The 19742-nt window shown below is 51.5% G+C and overlaps 7 protein-coding genes across 7 annotated transcripts; 4 read left to right on the forward strand and 3 right to left on the reverse strand.

Moving 5' to 3' along the window:
• Positions 1-21: 21 nt before the first annotated feature.
• On the forward strand, positions 22-797 carry CLUP02_15100 (uncharacterized protein; the record flags this gene model as incomplete). Its single annotated transcript, XM_049294024.1, has 5 exons — positions 22-114; positions 178-195; positions 271-349; positions 414-619; positions 669-797. 5 exons carry the CDS (start codon positions 22-24, stop codon positions 795-797), a joined length of 525 nt encoding a protein of 174 aa, XP_049151170.1.
• Positions 798-1442: 645 nt separating this feature from the next.
• CLUP02_15101 (uncharacterized protein) lies at positions 1443-3410 on the forward strand (the record flags this gene model as incomplete). The annotated part of the gene is made up of 9 exons (XM_049294025.1): positions 1443-1477; positions 1514-1627; positions 1706-1845; positions 1922-2121; positions 2186-2268; positions 2322-2549; positions 2609-2744; positions 2802-2969; positions 3021-3410. The coding sequence occupies 9 exons, from the start codon at positions 1443-1445 to the stop codon at positions 3408-3410; spliced, it is 1494 nt and encodes a 497-aa protein (XP_049151171.1).
• Positions 3411-4438: 1028 nt separating this feature from the next.
• On the forward strand, positions 4439-5967 carry CLUP02_15102 (cytochrome P450; the record flags this gene model as incomplete). The annotated part of the gene is made up of 2 exons (XM_049294026.1): positions 4439-5215; positions 5275-5967. The coding sequence occupies 2 exons, from the start codon at positions 4439-4441 to the stop codon at positions 5965-5967; spliced, it is 1470 nt and encodes a 489-aa protein (XP_049151172.1).
• An 852-nt stretch (positions 5968-6819) lies between these two features.
• On the reverse strand, positions 6820-7227 carry CLUP02_15103 (uncharacterized protein; the record flags this gene model as incomplete). Its single annotated transcript, XM_049294027.1, has 1 exon — positions 6820-7227. One exon carries the CDS (start codon positions 7225-7227, stop codon positions 6820-6822), a length of 408 nt encoding a protein of 135 aa, XP_049151173.1.
• An 814-nt stretch (positions 7228-8041) lies between these two features.
• On the reverse strand, positions 8042-9826 carry CLUP02_15104 (uncharacterized protein; the record flags this gene model as incomplete). The annotated part of the gene is made up of 4 exons (XM_049294028.1): positions 8042-8190; positions 8325-9311; positions 9382-9542; positions 9726-9826. 4 exons carry the CDS (start codon positions 9824-9826, stop codon positions 8042-8044), a joined length of 1398 nt encoding a protein of 465 aa, XP_049151174.1.
• Positions 9827-10835: 1009 nt separating this feature from the next.
• CLUP02_15105 (uncharacterized protein) lies at positions 10836-11426 on the forward strand (the record flags this gene model as incomplete). Its single annotated transcript, XM_049294029.1, has 1 exon — positions 10836-11426. One exon carries the CDS (start codon positions 10836-10838, stop codon positions 11424-11426), a length of 591 nt encoding a protein of 196 aa, XP_049151175.1.
• A 297-nt stretch (positions 11427-11723) lies between these two features.
• On the reverse strand, positions 11724-18821 carry CLUP02_15106 (PDZ domain-containing protein; the record flags this gene model as incomplete). Its single annotated transcript, XM_049294030.1, has 20 exons — positions 11724-11850; positions 11921-11962; positions 12138-12208; positions 12281-12344; positions 12386-12623; positions 12682-14979; positions 15037-15233; positions 15301-16122; positions 16226-16326; positions 16476-16603; positions 16660-16852; positions 16913-17034; positions 17093-17115; positions 17155-17302; positions 17366-17497; positions 17551-17737; positions 17808-17913; positions 18006-18394; positions 18485-18551; positions 18646-18821. The coding sequence occupies 20 exons, from the start codon at positions 18819-18821 to the stop codon at positions 11724-11726; spliced, it is 5631 nt and encodes a 1876-aa protein (XP_049151176.1).
• Between the last annotated feature and the right edge of the window lie 921 nt (positions 18822-19742).

The raw sequence follows: 19742 nt of genomic DNA on the forward strand, positions 1-19742 counted from the left end.
AAGTTTGTTGAAATATGGCTAATGAAGATTCTTCTTCTCTCTATTTCCAACTTCAGACGAGCACCTCCATCGCTCTTAAGTATCCAGAAACCTCATCCCGCGTATGACCAGATCGTATCACTTTATGACTGGGCGACAAGGGATACAGCTGACACTGGAAAACATCTAAGACTTTAGCACAATGTGTCGAAGCCAGTGAATCATTTCTTTCGCCCGAGCAACTAGAAACGAAGCCGCAATAGGAAACATCTTGCACTCCGAGAATTACAGAAGGCAGCAATAGACCCCAATGGGGGCTCCATCTCGCCCGGTCATCGAGGTCTTCACGCCGACGCCGGAAGCTCTCAGCGTGATTGCGGAAACGCTTGTTATCGTAATCGCGTGATGTCGAGGTGCTGACCCTCTGGGCTGAGCGTATATGGTGAAGTGGAACAAACTGGGGGCCATGGAATCCGTCGACCCCAGTGACAGTTATCGTGAGCATGGCCACTTAAGCCCAGAGTTGCTCAGCTGCCAACGTAAGGCTTACATTTCATCAACACAATACCCGTCTGGGCAGTGTCTACAGCTCCGAGTCATCGAAGAGGAGCCTCGTCAAGAGTTTAGAATTCTTGTTTCGGTATTGGATACACCGAAAAGACCCGTAAATTACTTCTGAATTCAGATAGGCGGTGCCTGATTCTGATCACGCAGGCACACCAGGCTGCAATGTGTCTACGCCGTTCTGGCACATTAAGGCTGAGTGCGGCGCGGGGCCTTGGCCCGGGCCGGAAATAAATCCTCGGGTCGCGGAATAACAGTTGATTGTAGTCAGTACGATTGCCTTCAAGTTTCCTTAGCACTCAATTTCTCCTTCACATGACGAGAGGTCGGAGGTGTATGGAGTAGTTCGGTGAAGACAAACTTGCGGCTGAAAACGCCTAATCCGGACACCTTTTCTACTAAAATCAAAACTAGACCGGATTAGATCGAAGAAACAATAGGGTCAAAGTAAACTTCGCATCTGATGTATTCTTACACTTAATTGGGCAGAGGGTTTATGGACGAAACGGTGATGCTGTCCACTCTAACGGAAGGTCTGGTCGGAGCTCAACGGTGGACGGGCCCCACCAGAAGCCGATCGAGGCGGCGGTCGGACGTGAGTAAATGCCGGAAACTACAATCCGACACGGTTCGGCGCCCCTCCAGACGGACCAAAAGAACGGGGCATCCTCAAACATGTATCACACCCGGATATCTTGTTTCCCCCAGAAGAAGTTCCGAAAAACAGATCATTGCCTTATTGGTGAGGCTGAATGAGCTCAAATGGGTGATGCCGCGGAGTCTATGGAGCGCGACAAAGCTGTAGTAGACCTGACCAAGCATGTGTCAAAAGTCTATTTCAGCAGTATTTCTGCTAGCCATATGCGCTATTAGGCTAATATCAGCGCAAACTCTCCATCATGCCACATGGCCGCGTTTCTACAATGAAAAGGAGGTGAGTCTGTGAGTACAAGTACACTTCTTCCCCCAGAAGCTGGGCTGCCAGAAATCACACAAAGCTTGGCGGCGTCTTCATCGTCGATCCCAAAGTCCGCTTCCGAGATTCCGAGGTCGGCTCTTCACTGAGAACCCCGGCCCTCACATTGTAGAAGCAGGGGCTTTATGATTAACTGCGGGGAAACGTTTGTGGCAAATGTCAAGTATATGTTTGAAGGAACTCCAGTGAAATCGCAACCGATTCCGGCGGCCCTCTGCAACTATTCACCATAGCACATGCACCTACAAGTGGCCGACTCACGAAATGGAAAACACAGCAAAGACACCCGCCCATGACTATAGGCGTTATGTTCCGCCAAAAGGAAAGTACTCATCAAGTAGAACTTAGCTTCATTACCTTGTTCTCCTTTGCAACAAGCGGCGTACAGCTAACAACGAGCAGACTGGTCGCGATTCAAGGGGATAGACGTCAGTGATCCTCATAAGTACTCAGAGGCTATCCTGAAAACTCCGCATCTAGAGACTATCCGGGAAGACTGGAGAAAGAAACTTGATGCCCCATTCCACGGCGTCACAAACGATGGGAAAAGGAGAGAAGGCTTGTATCAAATTCGAGATGAAGGCGCGCCAACGAAACAGATGGTAAACACGAATGATCGGCTCCAGCTGACCCTACGTATTGCCAGCATGTGTTGACTCCAAACAGGTTGACGCGGCTTGTAGAGTGCTAGACTCACTCAGTCCGTCCGAAAAAGCAGATACAGTCTACGACTTGGATTCGGATACATGGTACGTTGCTTTTCCAGACAATAGGAACCAGATTTGACCACAGTATTGATGAGGTACCTTCGTCCGAGCAGCAGAAGATGGAGTAATCCAGAGTTTGTGTTGCATCAATGCGGTATACGCCTCGAGGACCTCGAGAAAACGAAAACAGAGGCCATCATAGGTCTCTTGGAGCAATCTCTAAGCCCTAGTGGTTTTGCCAAGGTCCGAGGAGCAATGAAAGTGAACAAGTTCTTGGGGGAAATTTGTGGAAAAGAAGCCATCTTGAACGAACACAGCTATTCGTGAGAACCCCGGTGCCTTCTTTCTATTCCATCTGACTAAAGATAATGCTTGCGTTCAGTTTCACGTTATTCGGTGAGCCCTCAGAAACAGAGCCCTGGGGTTACATGTTGTTTGGCCATCATCTATGCTTGAACGTTTTCATCGCTCGCCAGCAAATGGTGATAGGACCAGTCTTTATCGGCGCTGAGCCAAACGTGGGTTCTTCATCATCTGTTTAACCCAGGTCATTGATAAAGCTGACAGTGCGGAAGATCATTGACGAAGGCCTCGACAAGGGTCTCACGCTGTGCGCCAACGAGGGCCAGCTGGGCCTACAGCTGATGCAGTCTTTACCTCCGATACTGCAACAGAAAGCTCAAATATACCCTACAATGAAAGATCCTGCAATGCCAGAAGGTCGGTGGAACCCAGCCGACCAGGTAAGATGTTGTACTCCCGTCTGCGGATTCTTGGCCAACAGATATTTATAGAGACACATGGCCGGAGCCTTCCAAGACAACCGCGTGATTCCTTACGAAGGCATCATTGTCACCGACATGTCCGAAGAGCAGCAAATACTCATCATGGCTATTGTGCATGAGTTCTTGGCCCTATGGCCTGCTGAGCCACTCCGACACCGTTTGAAGCAGATACTCAAGCACCTCAACGAAACTCATTTTTGTTGGATTGGCGGGTTCGGAGAAGATGACCCTTTCTATTACCGTATTCAGAGTCCGGTGGCACTCTTTGAGTTTGACCACCACTCGGGGGTCTTCCTGACCAACAAAGAGCCCGCCAAGTATCACATCCACACGATCCAGAGACTTCCGAATGGCAATGACTACGGGAGGGCACTGCGGGAACTGCTCCGACCTCGATAGGAAATGGACGATCTAGTATCCTCGTGGTTTTTTCTTCCGAAGCGCACTTTGTTGGACGAATCTTGTAACATCTCCAGTTTTGAGTTTCTTGAGTGCCGAGCGTAGGAATCACATCCTGTCTTGGCGTGGTGTTAGGTGCATGAGGATCGCCACGGCCCGCTCAAGGCAACCAAACGGATTATCTGATTGACTTAACCACCATTTGTACGTCACATGTCAGCCGCATAGCTGTGGATTCTCGAGGTGCAGTTTTCGTAATGTGCCAAGACGTTGTTATGGCGAAGCACTTGGCCCCGCGACCGTTGGCGGAGGTGATGCGCCGTGTTAGAGCCCGCCGTCTTGGCCCGCAGGGCTTCACGGCTCGGGATTCTGAGTCGGCGGTGATCGCCACAAGTGACATCAGCCTCCGGACAAGAATCAACGACAGCATTTTGAGGATCATATCGTTGGAATACCCTCGTGGGACGGTGGGTTCTTGGGACTTCATGGAGCCCCGTGCAGTTGCACTTTATTGCCCGAATAGCAACGGAGAATTGACTCTTAAGTCTTGCAGTTTTGTATCTTGCGTTCCAAACCTCAATGATATAAGAGACATGATGCAGCCAACGGCTTCAGGGAGGGATAATCAGTCTAGTCTCAAACCTTAACAATCCAGTCTCGGAGATTTATCATCCAGTCACAATCTTCCAACAACGTCAGCCCGTGTCACTGAGATGTTGGATACAGTACTCCCGAGCCGATCCCTCGGTGAGGAGAAACCGACGGAGTTTGCCATCCTTTCACCAGCCCATGCCATTTTCTTCGTAGTAGTGGGCTTGCTGCTCCTTTTTCTCCACAGACAAGCTCTTCCCAAACCGATTCCTGGCATCCCTTACAACAAGACTTCAGCAAAGAGCATACTTGGGGATGTTGCTTCACTGCAAGAGGGCATAGCCCGAACGGGCGCGTTCCAGATATGGCTTCACGAACAAGCGGCAAAGCACAACTCGCCCCTTTTCCAAATCTTCATCCGCCCTTTCGGAAAACCAATGCTCATTCTCTCTGATTTCAGAGAGGCTCAAGATGTGCTTTTGCGGCGGGGCAAGGAATTCGACAGAGCGAGCATCGTGGGTGACATGATCTCAGGGGCTGTGCCCAATCACCACATCATCATGAAGACGAACAGCGAGTGGAAGCACCACCGAAGACTCCTTCAGGACCTCATGTCTCCCCAGTTCCTGAAAGAGAACGCCGCGCCCATCCTCTACTCTGGCATCCTGCAGCTCATTCAGCTCTGGAACGACAAGGCCCGCATTGCAGAAGGCCGCCCCTTCCAGGCCGACTCCGACATCTACTACTCCATTCTTGATGCGACGACAGCCTTCTCCTTTGGAGCCGGTGCCAAAAGTGCCATCCGTCCTACCGTGGACCTTGTGAAAGGCTTGAGTGCTGATGACATTCGCCAGCTCCGAGGATCAACGCCTGCTGGCGGCGAGCAGCCTCTGCACTTTCCCACTGCCAAGATCGACGAGAGCCTCAGGGCATCGCTTGATGTAGCGGATGCAATTGAGCAGCTTCAAGGGTCGCCCGTCCCTAGACTCAAGTGGAAACTCAGCGTAGAGAGGCAGCCCGCTGTACGCCAAGCGATCCAGATCAAAAACGCTTTCCTCCGCGAGGAGATCAGCAAGGCCCTGGACAGAACGCAGAACTCCAAGGAGTCCAAGGAGCATTCTTCTGCCGTTGAACTCATGGTTTCAAGGGAAAAGAAGCTCGCCGATAATGATGGCAGGAAACCAGACTTCTTCTCTTCTATGATGATGGACGAGGTAAGTTTGAAGTATTCGCTCCGTGATCATTGATAGTCTCTCGTCTCACACATCCCTAGATCTACGGACTCATGATAGCAGGGCACGACACTACCAGCACCACCTTAGGTTGGGGTGTCAAGCTTCTAGGAGACAACACAGACTCCCAGTCTAAGCTCCGCGAAGTCCTCGAGTCCGCCTTTCCCGACGCTGCTGCCGAAAACCGAAACCCGACAATCAAGGAGATCACTGGAACCAAGGTCCCATACCTGGATGCCGTAGTAGAGGAGATTATTCGACACGGCAGTGCCGCTGTTCTCCTGGATCGTGAGGCTGTTTGCGACACGGAACTCTTCGGTCATCGCATTCCTAAGGGCACCATCATCCTCTCGCCCGCCCGCGGACAGAGCATCCTGAAGCCCTCCATCCCAGTCGACGAGTCGATGCGCAGCAAGAGCAGCCAGAACGCAAAGGCCAGAGCCTGGGACGACGCAGACATCACTCACTTCAAGCCGGAGCGCTGGCTGGCCGATGCCAACGATTCCCCGCCCGAATTTGACCAGCAGGCCGGGCCCCAGCTTGCGTTTGGCTTTGGTACCAGAGGCTGCTATGGACGACGTCTGGCGTACCTCGAGATGCGCATTATCGTCACGATGATTGTGTGGAACTTCCAACTGCTTCCTTGCCCGAAGGAGCTGTCTGGCTACGCGCCCAAGGAAGGCTTCACGTATAAGCCCAAGGACTGTTATGTGCGCTTGCAGGCGCTTCGTTGAGCTGAGGACGAGAAAGTTGTACTTGCCATGTATTCTTAAAAATTGTCTTTCCATTCGGGTATGGTGATTTCTTGCTTATTCCAGCTAGCGAAGGCATTTAGATTGAGTTAAGGCGATCGGGATCGGGATAGAGGCATGCAGGTTCTACCAAATAAAGCACTATTCGATGCAGAGTCTCCATATGTACGTATCCAAGACAATAGAAGGTGACTTGTAGAACATCTCGGTTTCCGTGATAGCCTGAGAGTATTGCGCCTCATAAACACCAAGACCCCGAAGGTGGAAAGAAACTATAGCCTTGAGCAGGTCATTGATTTTGCCGATTGGTCGACTAGCCTGTTGGCCCAGTGGAAGGTATCAAAAATTGAAAAAGAAAAAAAAACCAAAAGCTCGGGTTCTCAGTCCATGAATCGAACAGGCTACACCTACGAAACCCTCCATCTTTGCAGACTTCTCGAGATTTCATACCAAGTTCGTATACCAACGGACTAAAGCGTTGTACCGCTCGACCACACGGATCAAGGGGGCTTGGTTGACGAGTGAGCGATCCCAATCTGAATATAAGGCATACGCCTGCGGTTCCTGCCTGGGATGGATAGGATTGACGGTGCAGAAGGAAGGAAGTTTAGGCGACGGGCTTCTTTCCCATTTAGCCCATGGGAAGTATTTCACGTGCCATTATTCACATCACTCAAATTTCTGACTGCAGCACAAGCATGATATTAGGAGCCGGATGCCTCGCTTAAATGGAAATCGACGTTGTTTCATATCCAATTGATACGATTATTGTGAAGTATGTGACCCCCCCTCCTTTAACATCTTAATTCTTTTCTTCTAAAATTTCAGCAACGACTAGGACGCTTGAGCTCCAGCCTCGAAAACGTTGATTACACCGTCGCCATTGAGATCAGCCGGGTCACCGGGTGCTGCGGGAGTTCCGTTGGGGTTGTTGCGGTCAAAGGTGCTCTGAAGCTGCTCGATCAAGCTTGAGCCACCGCCGCCTCCGTTTCCACCTTGCTTTGGTTCCCTCGTGTCCAAAGCGCTGATGTCTTGGCCTTCATCGTCATCTTCTTCGATGTTCCGGGCTACAAGCTCGTCAAGGTCTCTATCGACTAGGATAGCGCCGCCTACGTCGCCACCGGGGTTATTTGAGGCGACACGTGCCTGGAGGTCCGAGATGGCTTCATTGCCAGACAACGGTTGGGGAAGTGCAGTCACAACGCTGCTCAAGAAAAGAATGGCGACGGTGGAGAACTTCATTTTTGCTGATGATAGGAAGGACAAAAGGTGGTTGCTGGTCGGCGGTATTGTAATATGATTATGAGAGTCGTAAGACGATGACTACTGCCTGAGTAGTGAGGAAAGAAAGCTGCAAGACTAGCGGAAGTTTACTGAGAGCGAGACGAGATACTTCCGAGAGTTAATAAGACTTAAGTTGCGTTACTCGTGAGGCGTCTTTTATATCAATCACGCTCAAGTGTGTCTACTTTCGTTGGATACCATCAGGCATTGAGTGTGATGTTCCATGATGGTGATGCAAAACTGTTTGGGTTTTTCTAGCTTGGGCATGTCAAAGTTGCCCTGGCAAGGAGATCCTAGAATATGAGAGGGATAGCCTCTCCAGTCTCCGTCGACAGAAAATGAGACGGTGTTTGACACGATGATGTGACTGCTGACTCAGGCGCACCTGTGCAAGGCAGAAAAGGCACTCTTAACATGGAAGTTGCTGGGGAAAGCTCCTGACTTATATGTCGTTGAAACTACTTATTGATTCCGTCTCAACTTCCTTTGGTGTGACATATGTCAGTGTCTCAAACTGCAGCCCCTATTTCCCCATCCTCTGACGTTCCCCTCAAGCTTAAAACTATCGTTGGCTAGCTAAAACAGCACCAGACGTCCACACCGGTGTTTCATCTAATCACGCGCGATCAAGCTATTGAATTCATCTTTTATTATTTCAGACGTCAACCTAGAGAAGATGCGTACCGCTTGAGCACAACGCGAAAGCGATGCATCAGACCAACCCACACGCAGTCGCATGTTCTGTGGGACTTGATATGGAAGCCCCAGCGCACTACAAGATGTCCCCCACTTTGGACATGTCAACAGGCTCTCTAAGCCTAGACTCTAGATCAAAGTAAGGCGATGGAACGCGCGGGTCAATTGCTTGTCCGAGAAAAAGGTCGCAGAAGGCCTTTGTTGACAGGAATACGCGGGCCATGCCTAGAAAGTTACCTTCCCATTAGCACAGGATGTAGAAAAGGAAACGTCCAAATGGAAAGATGCGGTTCGAATTTCTCCAGCACGATTATCAAAACATGGAGGTGGGAGACGTTGAAAAGACGCATGATGCTTACCGTGACCGTTGTAGCCACCGATGAGGTATTGGCCAGGCTTGCCAGGCAGCTCTCCTATGAAAGGCAACAAGTCCTTGCTGAGCCCCATGATGCCGCTCCAAGCAAATGGAACAGAATCTTTGACCCCGGAACTTGGGCTTTCGAGAGACTCCTGCCAGCCCTCGAAAGTCCGAGATGGCCCTTTTTTGATGAAGTCAAGCACCTCGGGAACGGCAAAGGAGTCATCGCAGTCTCCGTAGCCGCCTTCAGGCCCGTTCGGATGTGCGCCTTCTCCTCCACCCCAGATCAGGTACTTCTGCGGACCGGGACGTTGTATGAGATAGTCGTAGTTTTCATCGGACACGAAAGCAAAAGAAGTTGACAGCGGTAAGTCGATGTATGCGGGCGGAGGCGCGATGGCCGCAACGTGACCTTTGAGAGGAATGATGCGCCCATCAAGTTCCGGCAGTAGATGAGAGGCATACCCATTTGTGGCGTGTATCACCTTATTCGCAGTGATTTTACCGCGACTAGTCGTGACAGTCCAACTACCATGCTCACTGTCGGCTCGAGAAACTTTCAGCACTGGAGTGTTGGTCTCAAGCTGAAGGCCAGCCTCGAGAGACTTTCGTATCATGGCCATGGCCAGCTTATACGGCCAGAGACTCGAAGCAGGAAACGTGATGGCGCCAAAACAGCTCCTGATGCGAAGCGTTTTTTCGGCTTCAGCCTTTAGCAAGACATTGATTTCGGAGACGTCGCCGCCTGCTTCCTTGAAGCCATTGTAAGATGCGAGTCCTGCTTTCCAGGTGTTTTCCGTTAAATACACATCCGCGGACCGATATTCGACGAGGTCTATGTCTTCTTCTAAGCCGTTTTCTCGGATGTATGATAATGTTTCTCGGTGGTTGGCTCCTTCAAACGTGCACTGAGCGGCAGCTACTTGAGGGCCGTGTAACTTGGAGTATGCGGTGAATCCACGATAGCAATCGGGTTTGATATGGCCACCTACAGCATAATTGTTAAATCTCGCTGGGCTTGAATGTAATGTGCTGGTTGATAATGCGAACTTGCTTACCATTTCTACCCGTGGCACCACTTACCGCGGCTCGGGCTTCGAGCATCAAGACGGACTTCGGTCTGCTAGGCGACTCATCTGTAAGAAGTCGATGAGCAATGAAGGCCCCGGAAATGCCAGCCCCTATAATGACTACATCTGCCGAGACTGGAAGGATACGACTAGAAGCGCTCAGGGTCAGCCATCTTCCGAAGTGGCCACCGCATCAAGTGAGGATTCCAGAGCCGATAGGCATAGATTGCCCTGCTCACACTAGATCCTCGGCCCCAACGATTTTCGATACACTTGAGAGAAGCTATGGACTTTTCCGAGGCAGAATCTGTGTTGGGGTTCATCCAACTTACGACTGGTGGTTGCTTATGACTGAATCTGGTTCAGACTGCCAGAACGCAGATGTCGGTTTACCGACTGGCAACGTCGCCGTGTAAGTTGGGCACGATGCCATTAGTCAATATGCTTGATGACGGAACCAGACCTGCTTCACGATATGGGCAACCTAGATGCGCGTTGTCTCCAATTTTGAAGGAGGCTATCTATCTAATGCTTGTATTGAAGATGAGGCCTGCACTGATAAGCCAGCTGGGTACCTGAGGGGAGCGCGGGGAACATGGCCACCCCACCCAAGCTAGAGTGTTCCCCACAAGGACCGCAGATGTAATGTCTGAGTCCCGAAGTTGAATACCATCGCGAGGTCGGTATGGTGAAGACAAACTCGTGTGTTTGTTTCGCTTTGGAGATGGACTTGTTGGGTAGCGTAATGCCCCAAGCGACAAAAGTACACACACTGGCCTCTGCGTCCATTCTCGTCTTGGAGAACGATGAGTTCGTCTCTCTTCAGTGCAGAAGAGAAGCGTCAGTTTCTCAATCGATTGGCCATGGTTGAATGCTTTTGTCAACACGGGAAAAAATTCTCCACTCGGGCCTCGTAGTTGCAGCCTGTTCATCAGCTTTTTGATACAGTTCTCACTTTCATATCCATGTCGACCAAGTAGGTAGCCAAGAGTCAGTCCCCATCAGTCAGCAGTCCAGCGAAAGTGTAGGCTCGTTGGAAATGTAGAAAAAGGTTTGATAGGCATCACGGTTCCAAAATGGGCCAGGCGATCATAGCCGCCGGCGCGTGCCCGTTGTGGAAAGCAGGCTGTGCAGTTGGGAATGGTAATTGGACCGACCCAATGGCTTTGCCGCCCAGAGTGCATGATATTACACGAGCCAGTGTTTGAGGTTGAAGTTGCAGCGCATCATTGCCTTTAAATGATGGACTCGACTCACAGTGGAAATAGAGTCAATGTTCAAGTACTTGATCGACCACGTCGTATTTAAACCTGGAAGTCATTTTGATTCTACTCTGGCATCTGTCTGGTCCTTCTTTAGCAGGAATCGCTTTCACAATTGTTAGAAATCATATCTTTGAGCCTAGCTATCAAGCTCCCAACAATTCCAAGACTTGCTTTGCAATGTCCAGTCAGTCTTTTGAGCTCCTCACTCGTGTAGAGACCGGCAGCTACTCCGACGTACCCCTCCGAAGAACGCGGACTTCTCAATCAGCCCCTTGTCAGGTCGCTCAGACTGTAGACTCTTCATCAAGTTCGAGTCATTTCACAACCTCTGAACGCTCGTCTCGAGACGATTATGGGCCTCCAAACTCCCTAGACACATTTCACGAAAGCAGCCCGCTTCGACCTTCAGGGATTCAAGTCAGGCTCGGTGACCAGACCTTCTTCAGATTCAAATCAAAGCCCGACAAGTCAACAGATGATCGACTCAACGATTTCATTCATCGGGTAGAGCCACTGTTGCACGCCCGTCTGAAGAAGACTGGCGGCAGAATCGAGCCGACGGCATTTCATACAATGAACCTCGGGACTACGGAAGAGAACGCCTATCAGCACGTCATTGTGCTTTGCCCTTATGATCTGCGAGAGATTGTCAAAAAGTTCTTTGAAAAGGACCGCGTGATCAGAGAGCTACGCGAAAGTTTCGATCAAGGGCAGCCAATCAGTATCATCGTCGACGGTCGAAGATCACGCCTCGTAGAAGACAGCTAAGCCATCGCATCCACTCTCAATCATCATTTGACCATGTTCACGACTGCGCCGACAACTGTTTAACGAGAAGAATACGAATTACTTATTGACTTTCTAACGGAATATCGGCCGGCAACTTCTTCAATGACGGCACTGTGGTAAGCTCTGAGGACGAGGACTAGCAAGCTTTTTGGGTAAACAGCCTCAGAGGAAAGGCGCACAATGGCTTAAAGGAACAAGAGAGTCAAGCTTATGTAAACTTTACAGGAGTAGCCTACTATAAGAATACAAAGGCCTGAATTTAGATCACACTCAAATCTAAACATCTTTTTGAGTTCGGCTTGAGCAGATGGCGGTCACGACAAATACCAGGGATAGCCAGAAGACAGTTTGCCGACTAGACCGAGAAGAGTTTGATAATGCTACGAGGTTATGAAAACACCCTCTTGAAGGATTCAACGCGTCAACTGACTACGAATGACGGGGAGTCACAACCATCTTCAGAGAGGCATCACGATGTTTCCCAGAAGACGAGGCAAACAATGACAATAAACAGACTTCCCTCACGAAGTCAAACGGGTATTCAACAGAGAATCGAGGCAAAAGAAGAGAGCCTGGGAAAAAAAAGGAGGACAAGATTTCCCATCGGAAACATGATCATGCCCCCTTTCCCTATAGCCCCTATTTATACATGTACATACAAGAACATCCAGTTGAGAATGCTGTCCTCACGGCCGTGCGCGTTCGCGTTTCGCCCTAGCCCATGCCCTTGAATCCCTCAGCCCCTTTGCCCGTGTCCTGTCCTGTCCTCGTCCAGAAGTTTTCCCAATGATGTGTGTGTTTGTGTGTGAATGGTGTTTTGTCATTAAAATGACCCGGATCTCGTGTGTCGAGTCCGAGTGGGATACAATGCCGTCGTCGTCTATTACGACGATCGTTCTTGATTCATGAAGTGTGGGTATGGTGATCGTGTGCTCTACAAGGGGGCAGGGGGCTCATCGACCATCTCAGCGTCCTCGGTGACGGCGAGCACAGAGTCAAGCACGCCGTCGGGACCCTCGCCATCGTATGTTTTGCCGCCCTCGTACGTCTTTCGTCTCCAGCCGCAGGACTCCGACGGGTCCTTGGTCCACTCCGTTGTCGGGAAGTAGTGCTCGTTCTTCTTCATGGTGATGACCCAAGGTACACTGTCAAAGGTGACAGCCTTAAGTCGGAAGTCTGCAAGAATCACGATTAGCTGATGTACAAGAGAAGATCGGGACGGAATGCCACTTACAGGTGTTGTCTGGGATCTTCTGGACGGAAGCGAGGAAGGTCTCCAGATCGGGTGTCGCCTTTCCGTTCACGTGGGTGATGAAGTTGGTGGGCGCGAGGCCGTACTGGTAAGAAGGCGAACCGCGAGTGCGGGCCGACACGTACACCTCGCTGTGCAGCTTGCTAATCTGCTGTCTGACGGCATGATGAGGTCGGTGCAAGATGGCACCACAGAAGGAGATGGCATGGTCGGTCTCGACATCGTCGGCGGCGACGGTGTGGGCCTTGATGTGGATCTCCTCGCAGTTGCGGACGATGACGGCGTCGAGGACCTCGTGAGAGTACATGATGTCCAGCTCGGAAACCTTGGTAATGACCTTGCCGTTGAGAGTGAGCAGGATGTCACCCTCAAGCAGAGCGCTTGACTGCTCGCTGCGCTCAAAGGTCCGTTTGCTGACCATGAACAGCTGGTGGTGTGTCTTGTTTGCTTCGGTGACCTTGCTGATCCACTCGTCAGAGACGCCCATCACTCTAGCCTGAGCCATGGCGATGGCTCTGAACTCGACGGATAGCATGCGCAGCTTGGGAACGATGCCTTGTTGAATTTGAGACACGACAGGCAGCAGAGTAGGCGTAGCGAGACCAAGGTGGTACTCCTCATCACGGTTGCTGCAAGGAGAACGCTCGCCCAAGTAAGTGAGCCACAAGGCCTGGACCGTACCATCGTCGGCGACGAGAACACCGCTTCCGCACTGGTTGCTGAGACTCGTATCAACAGTGATGGCATCGACGTTGATGGCACGGTATCTGGGTGCACCAGAGTTGGCCGGGATCGCCACAGCGGTGACCTCGGTAACTGTAGTGGAGGCGTGGACAATCTTTCCAATCCTGTTGTATCCCATGAAGTTGGTGGAAGCTCCTTGAGTGATGTTGTCCGTGCTCAACCTCGCACTTTGAACGGGAGCATTGACCAGCGCCGGGTCATACTGCACAATGGCATAGTTCTGAAGGGGATGGAGGAAAACGACCTTGCCCTCGACAATGATCGAGTCCGCAATGGTGATCGTCACATCGCACAGATCGTAAGGCACAATTGCTCTTGAGATGACAACAAGACCCTTGTCGGCGTCAATCACCAGGCCCATGCCCCACTTCCTGTTCTTAGGGAAGCCGTCCAGCTTAACAGGCATGGTGCAGTTGACGTGGACGAAGCTACGCACTAGATCGGCAATGGCCGTGTGCTTCACATTCTCGAGTTGAATGAAAGAGGCGGAGCGAGCAACAGGCGCCTTGGGAGGAAGGGGATCAGCCAGGTCAGTGAAGTCCCAGAGGCCAGTCTCGTCGTTCCGGACAGCCATCTTCATCTTTGCTGACCAGTGACGATCGACGTAGATGATTGTGGTGTTCAGAGTGTGCAGGTCACGCAGGTGCTTGTAAGTTACGACCACGCGGGACTTGTCTGGGATTGTCTTCATCACCTCGATGAAGGTTTCCAGATCAGGGGTCTTCTTGTGGTCCACGGTCTGAATCAGCCAGCCATTGTCTGCGTTGTCGAATCTGAAAGAGCCAGTCGCCTCGCAAACGAAGACACCTTGACACGCTACGCCGTACAGACGGGCCTGCTGGTATGACAGGCTGTGGAAGCTAGCGCCTGCGACGGACACGAAGCGGTCAGGGGTGATCTTATGTAGGTCACCGACCTCGACATCGACCTCAATGTCCTCGCCACCTCTTTGGATTTGAAGATGGATGGTCTGGCCAACGTTCGAGTCCAGCAAATCATCCAGACGGATGAACTGACCGACACGCTCGCCATTCACCTTCACCAGGATGTCGCCTTCCTCAATCTTCTGGTCAGACTGTCCCTTGGGAAGGACGATTTCGGCAACAAGCATGTTGTTGTCCTTGGGGAAGTGCTGGCGAGTCGCAGCCTCCGTTTCCGGGGTAAGGCCGAGGCGTCTACATTCGTCGAAAGGCTTCAGGAGGAATTGACATTGAATGTCACCTCTTGTGACGGGCTTGCCCTGGCGGATGCATTCCAAAGCTCGTAACGGTCGGTCCAGTGGCAGGAAGTAGTCTGTCGAAGCACCATCGGATCGTCCACCAGCTTGCAGAGCCACGGCAAAGCCATCCACGTTCACAACCGGACTGCCAGAACTACCACCACTGGCGGCAGCATTGGCTTGGTAGTAGCAGGTGTTGAAGTCACTGTATCCCTCTCCGTATTCCGGCGCATTTCGATCCAGACGACTGATGAAGCCAGACAAGATACTGAGCTTCTCTCCGGCATCGTTACCCACCACTCTGATCTCAACACCAACTACCAAGCTGTCAGCGGATCCACTCCCAAAACACTACCCATCAAGGTGTTGCCTACCCTTCGCAAGGTCCGGACGCAGCACCAGCGCGTTCAGCTTCATGTACTTGACAGCCTTGGGATCGAATCGAAGAATACCGAAATCGTGAACGGGGTCGCGGTAGACGGGGTACGCATCAACCTCTTCGTGGTTGTCGAAGACGACGTAACCCCAGAACGGTCCGGATCCAACGACGTGTCGGTTCGTCAAGATGTATCTGTAGTCCACTTCGTCAGCCCCCTGCCTCCCTATGATGACTTGCCTCCGTAAAATCCTAATCTTACCCCTTCTGAGCGTCCACCACGAAGCCAGTGGCCTCACTCGTTAACGCCGCATCCGTGTCAAAGGAGCATGTCTGGCAGAAGCGAATAGAGACAACGTTGCTGACAACGTTCTCAATGGTCTTTTGCCACGCCTCCGGCTCCTGCGTCATGGGAAACATGCCATTCAGCCGCGCGGCATCCTCGAACTCGCTCTCCTCCTCAAGCTCCTCAACGCGCTCAACCTCGGGTGTGTTGTCGCCGGCAGACAGCTTGCCGTTCAGGGCGCGATGCTGCTTATGGGGTCGCAAGCCCTCGGGGCTCGTAGGGGCCTTGCGCTTGGAGCGCGGCGATGCGCTGTTGCCGTTCATGTTTGCGGTCTCGATCGTGGTGGTCTGGGTAGAGGGTAGTTCGCTTTGCTGCTGCGCCGACAAGGGATCAGGTTCGACTGCGGCTGAGAAGGGGCGACGAGTCTGAGCGCCGATGGTTCGTCGCGTTGTCTTATAGCCGGTGTCTCTAGATGAACTGGCTCGAGCTATACGGGAGTAGCCGCGTTGTGCGAACGGGAGGAGCTCGAGTTGGCGTCGAAAAAGCTGGGGGGAGGTAAGGGTGAAGGTTGTGGTGGCGGTGGTGGTGACGGTGGTGGTGGATGCTGTCCAAGGTCGTCGTGCTAGTACTGCCGGGGTGGATGCAAGGCTCAAGCAAGTCCCTCTGCCTCCAGTAAAGACGGAGCGCATCCAGCGAGAGTCTAGAGAAGGTGGAAGAAAAGGATGGCAACCTTCAGCTGTGGATACGAAAATGAACAATGCCTTTGTCAAATGAACGGCGGGCAATTGGCTGTCCCGGCTATCAGAGTAGGGTGTGAGTGAACCTCAAGCTGCTGCGCATGTGATCCCTCTATGAGTGTGGGAAAGGTGATCTAGCAGAGTTGTGCTGGAAACGCGAACACCTCTTGCCAACGTCGTTTGTCGTCGAAAATTTCAGGTGCGGGACGATGGCAAACAAACAGGATCTGTCCGATATGGGGGTCACCCAGGTGAGATCACCAGGCTAGATGCATAAGAGCCCGCTTAATGGGTGCATGTCCCGGGTGGGTGTCCATCCCTGCTAATTTTCTCCACTAATTCCCCGGTTGCTGATGTAATGTGACACTAGCGTCTCCATTGAGGCCTGTACAGTTCGCTAAGGCGGTCTAGCACTCTGGCAAAGTTCACTTTAACACTCTTGACGGCAGACGTCAATGAGTGTGGTGCCTGGCCCGCAGGCCGAGATGGGACGGAATGGATCATGCTCTCACGCAGCACACCACCAACGACCGAACTCCAGGCTGCAAGAATATGCAGGTCTCACAACGTCCTGCTCGAATGACCGGCCGGGATGCACCTTGAATGGGAGTCCATGTTCGGCGACCTGATTCGTTGGAGAGCCGGTTTATCGATTGTCGGGCGCGGTTTCGGGGCTTCATCACCGCCCACCAAGTCGCTTGATATTGTCTTCCAATGCGGACAATCATTTGTCGCCACCGGCTTCCAGCCACATCTGACTCCAAGCTGTCCTTTCTCTCTTGGTTTCCGGACTACAGCATGGTCCCGGGAGAGGTTACGGGGAGACAGCGAATGAGCCCGAGGCCCAAGACGATGGGCACAGCAAGAGAATCAAGATATGAGAGTGAAGAGTATCCCTTTTGATTTCTGATGACCTGAGCTACCCCAGGGACGTATGTGAACGCAAGAGCAATGAGTCGCACGTTCTGTCCCCCTTCCAAGCCATTTCAGAGTAATGTCCATTCCTTGCGCGGAACCCAATGAAAACCAACCGCAGCCATGTAGAGTGAGACGGCTATCCAGCGACGGCAGCAGCAAGTATTAGATAACTTACTGCTCGCCATCCTTCTCATCCTTGGTCTCGACCTGAGTCTCAGATCCTTCGACCTTGGCCTCATCCTCATTCTCCTGAGCCTCTTCAGCCTCGGCCTTGACCTGGGCCGCCTTCTTGCCCGGGGTGCGTCTCTTCTTGGGAGTGCCATCTGGTTGGTAATAGATCAGCCTCATGCATCGTTGGGAATCGAGTATCTGGATGCGATACTTACCAGCGTTAGTCGCCGCAGCGCGCTTCTTCGGAGTAACCGGCTTGGTCTCCTCGCTGCGCTCCTGGTCGCCGTTGGCCTCCTCGCTATCCTCGGAAGCAGCGACAGCCTTCTTCTTGACGGCAGTCTTGCGGGCTTGGAGAGAAGTCAATTTGAATGTAGATATGAGTAGAATAATGATGACTTACGGGTCTTCTGCTTCGGGGCAGCGGCCTCTCCGTTCTCGCCGGTGTTGATCTCACGCATCTGAGCAATGATAGCAGTCCACTGGCCCTGCAAGGCCTTCAGAGTGCGGCCCTCCATGTTGACATTCTTCCAGTCAACTCCTTTGCCGTCAGGAAGCACGGTCGCGAGCACGCGGAGGACAAGCTGGAACTATATATCCGTGTGTTAGAGAACCTGAATGAAAGGAATGAAAATACGACTGAACTGAAGCCAGACTTACGCGCTCAGCATCGGTCCAAGCACCGACGCGACCAGCGGCAGGAGCCGCCTCGCTACCGTTGATGGACTTGGTGTCAGCCATGTTGGAACGATGGTATTCTTCTCTGCTATAAGTTTGGTTTGTCAGTAGCCAACGACGAGGGATATGTACTACTGATGGAAAGTAAGGAATGTGAGAGAAAGATGAGAATGTGAGGACAAGAGATGAAAGATGCGAAGGTAACGACGGAAGTGAAAATGGTGGTGAGAGGTGGAAGAAGGTGCGAGAGGGTGGTGATGATAACGGAAGGAGATCGAGTGAGACAGGTAAAAGATTTGGGTTGTGAAGGTGTATTGCTCACTTGTAGTGAAAACGGTGATAGACGATGAAGTCTTTGCAGCTTCGCTGTGTAGCTGAGGTTCGATGATAACAAGTGTGAGTGTGAAAAGAAGTGTGAGGGTGAGGAAGTGAGAAGGGTAGAGTGAGAGGGTGGAAGAGCCGGGTTTTATGTGAGAGGTGGATGGGAATGAGGCAGGCCTCTGACAGTGTAAATCAGGAAGGAAGGACGGGGAAAGGTTCAAGGCGTCTCCTTCCTCGAAGAGTTCTATCTTCCCAATGTGAGTTCAAGCTATGTTGAGAGCTCTCACGGTAGGAGACGGGATTCGTCTTCAGAATAAGCTCCAGAGGAAAGAAGGAACCTGATTCTCGGGAGGAAGGCAAACCTTACCCCCCTCGACGAACCAAAAACATGCAATAAGTGTAAACCTCAGTGATGATATCTCACCACCCAGACAGATCCCCATAAACCCGAGAAAGAGAAACATAAACCGAAAGACTCGAGGAAACTCCCTTCACTCACATGTTGCAAGTAAGATGCTTGAGCAGAATTCCCATGTTGTGTCCGTATTGATGCCAGCACATATTGTTGGCGAAATGCTGAGGGCCCTTTCTGAAGCTCGACTTGAGGGTCGGCTTGGGAGGTCTCAGCGGAGGAAGCGTAACAGCCTCCTTCCGCGTGCCGAGGGTCTTCGCCATGACTTATTTGATTCAAGTCGAAGTCGAAAAATGCGGTACGAGTATGAGCAAAGTAGAGCAATTTTCGCTCGGCGTTTCGATTCCGTAGAGCAAGAAACGATATCGCGGCTCGAGCCTTTCGAAGATAGGCAAGGATTGCAAACGCAAGAGGTTTGTTTCCGAAAACAATTCAGAGAAGAGAAGAAAGGCGAGCAAGGCTTTCCTTGGGTCAGAGTCACGACATAAGCGGAGCTAGACTTTTATTTCACGGGATCGTGAGATCCAGGAACGTTCCGGATCTCGAGGCACGCTCAAGTCTCCGCCTTTTCCTTCTTGATAGAGAGAGATAGAGAGACACGTAGTAAGCAAGGCATTTGGCTGTGAGCTGAGGGCCACAAAGAACAGCATGAGCTACCCGTAGAAAGGAAATTGATCACTAAGAAAAGGGCAGTAAAGAAAGAGAAAGGGGTTGGTATGTAGGAAATCAGGAACTCGCGATGACTTCAGCGTTTATTGTGCTGGTGTTGACGCAAGGATCTAGGAGAATCTACTTCATTGCATGTAAATCTACGAAACGTCCCCTTGCCATTCATCTACATGGGCAGCGGAGGACGGAGATTGCCACATCTAACACGAAAGTAGTGACATAGCGAGATATTCACGAGCATTAGAATAAACCACAACGACACAACGCGTAATTCTAATGATGCTGCTTGTCTATTCGTCTCCTCATGCCTGTTCAGCTTGAAAAGTTTCAAGCAAGTTTAATGGGGTTAGACTCAGAAGGGCCCCAAGAATCTGATATGTATTACACAACCCGATCCACCATAGTAGCCAAGGCAAGAAACAACCAAGGCCTGGCCATGCGAGACTGTACTGACCTACGGTCAGCACAATCGTAAAGCATCGAATCGAAGAACCCCAAAAACCCAACGTAAAAGA

Source organism: Colletotrichum lupini, chromosome 8, assembly GCF_023278565.1.
Source record: "Colletotrichum lupini chromosome 8, complete sequence".
Lineage (NCBI taxonomy): Eukaryota > Fungi > Ascomycota > Sordariomycetes > Glomerellales > Glomerellaceae > Colletotrichum > Colletotrichum lupini.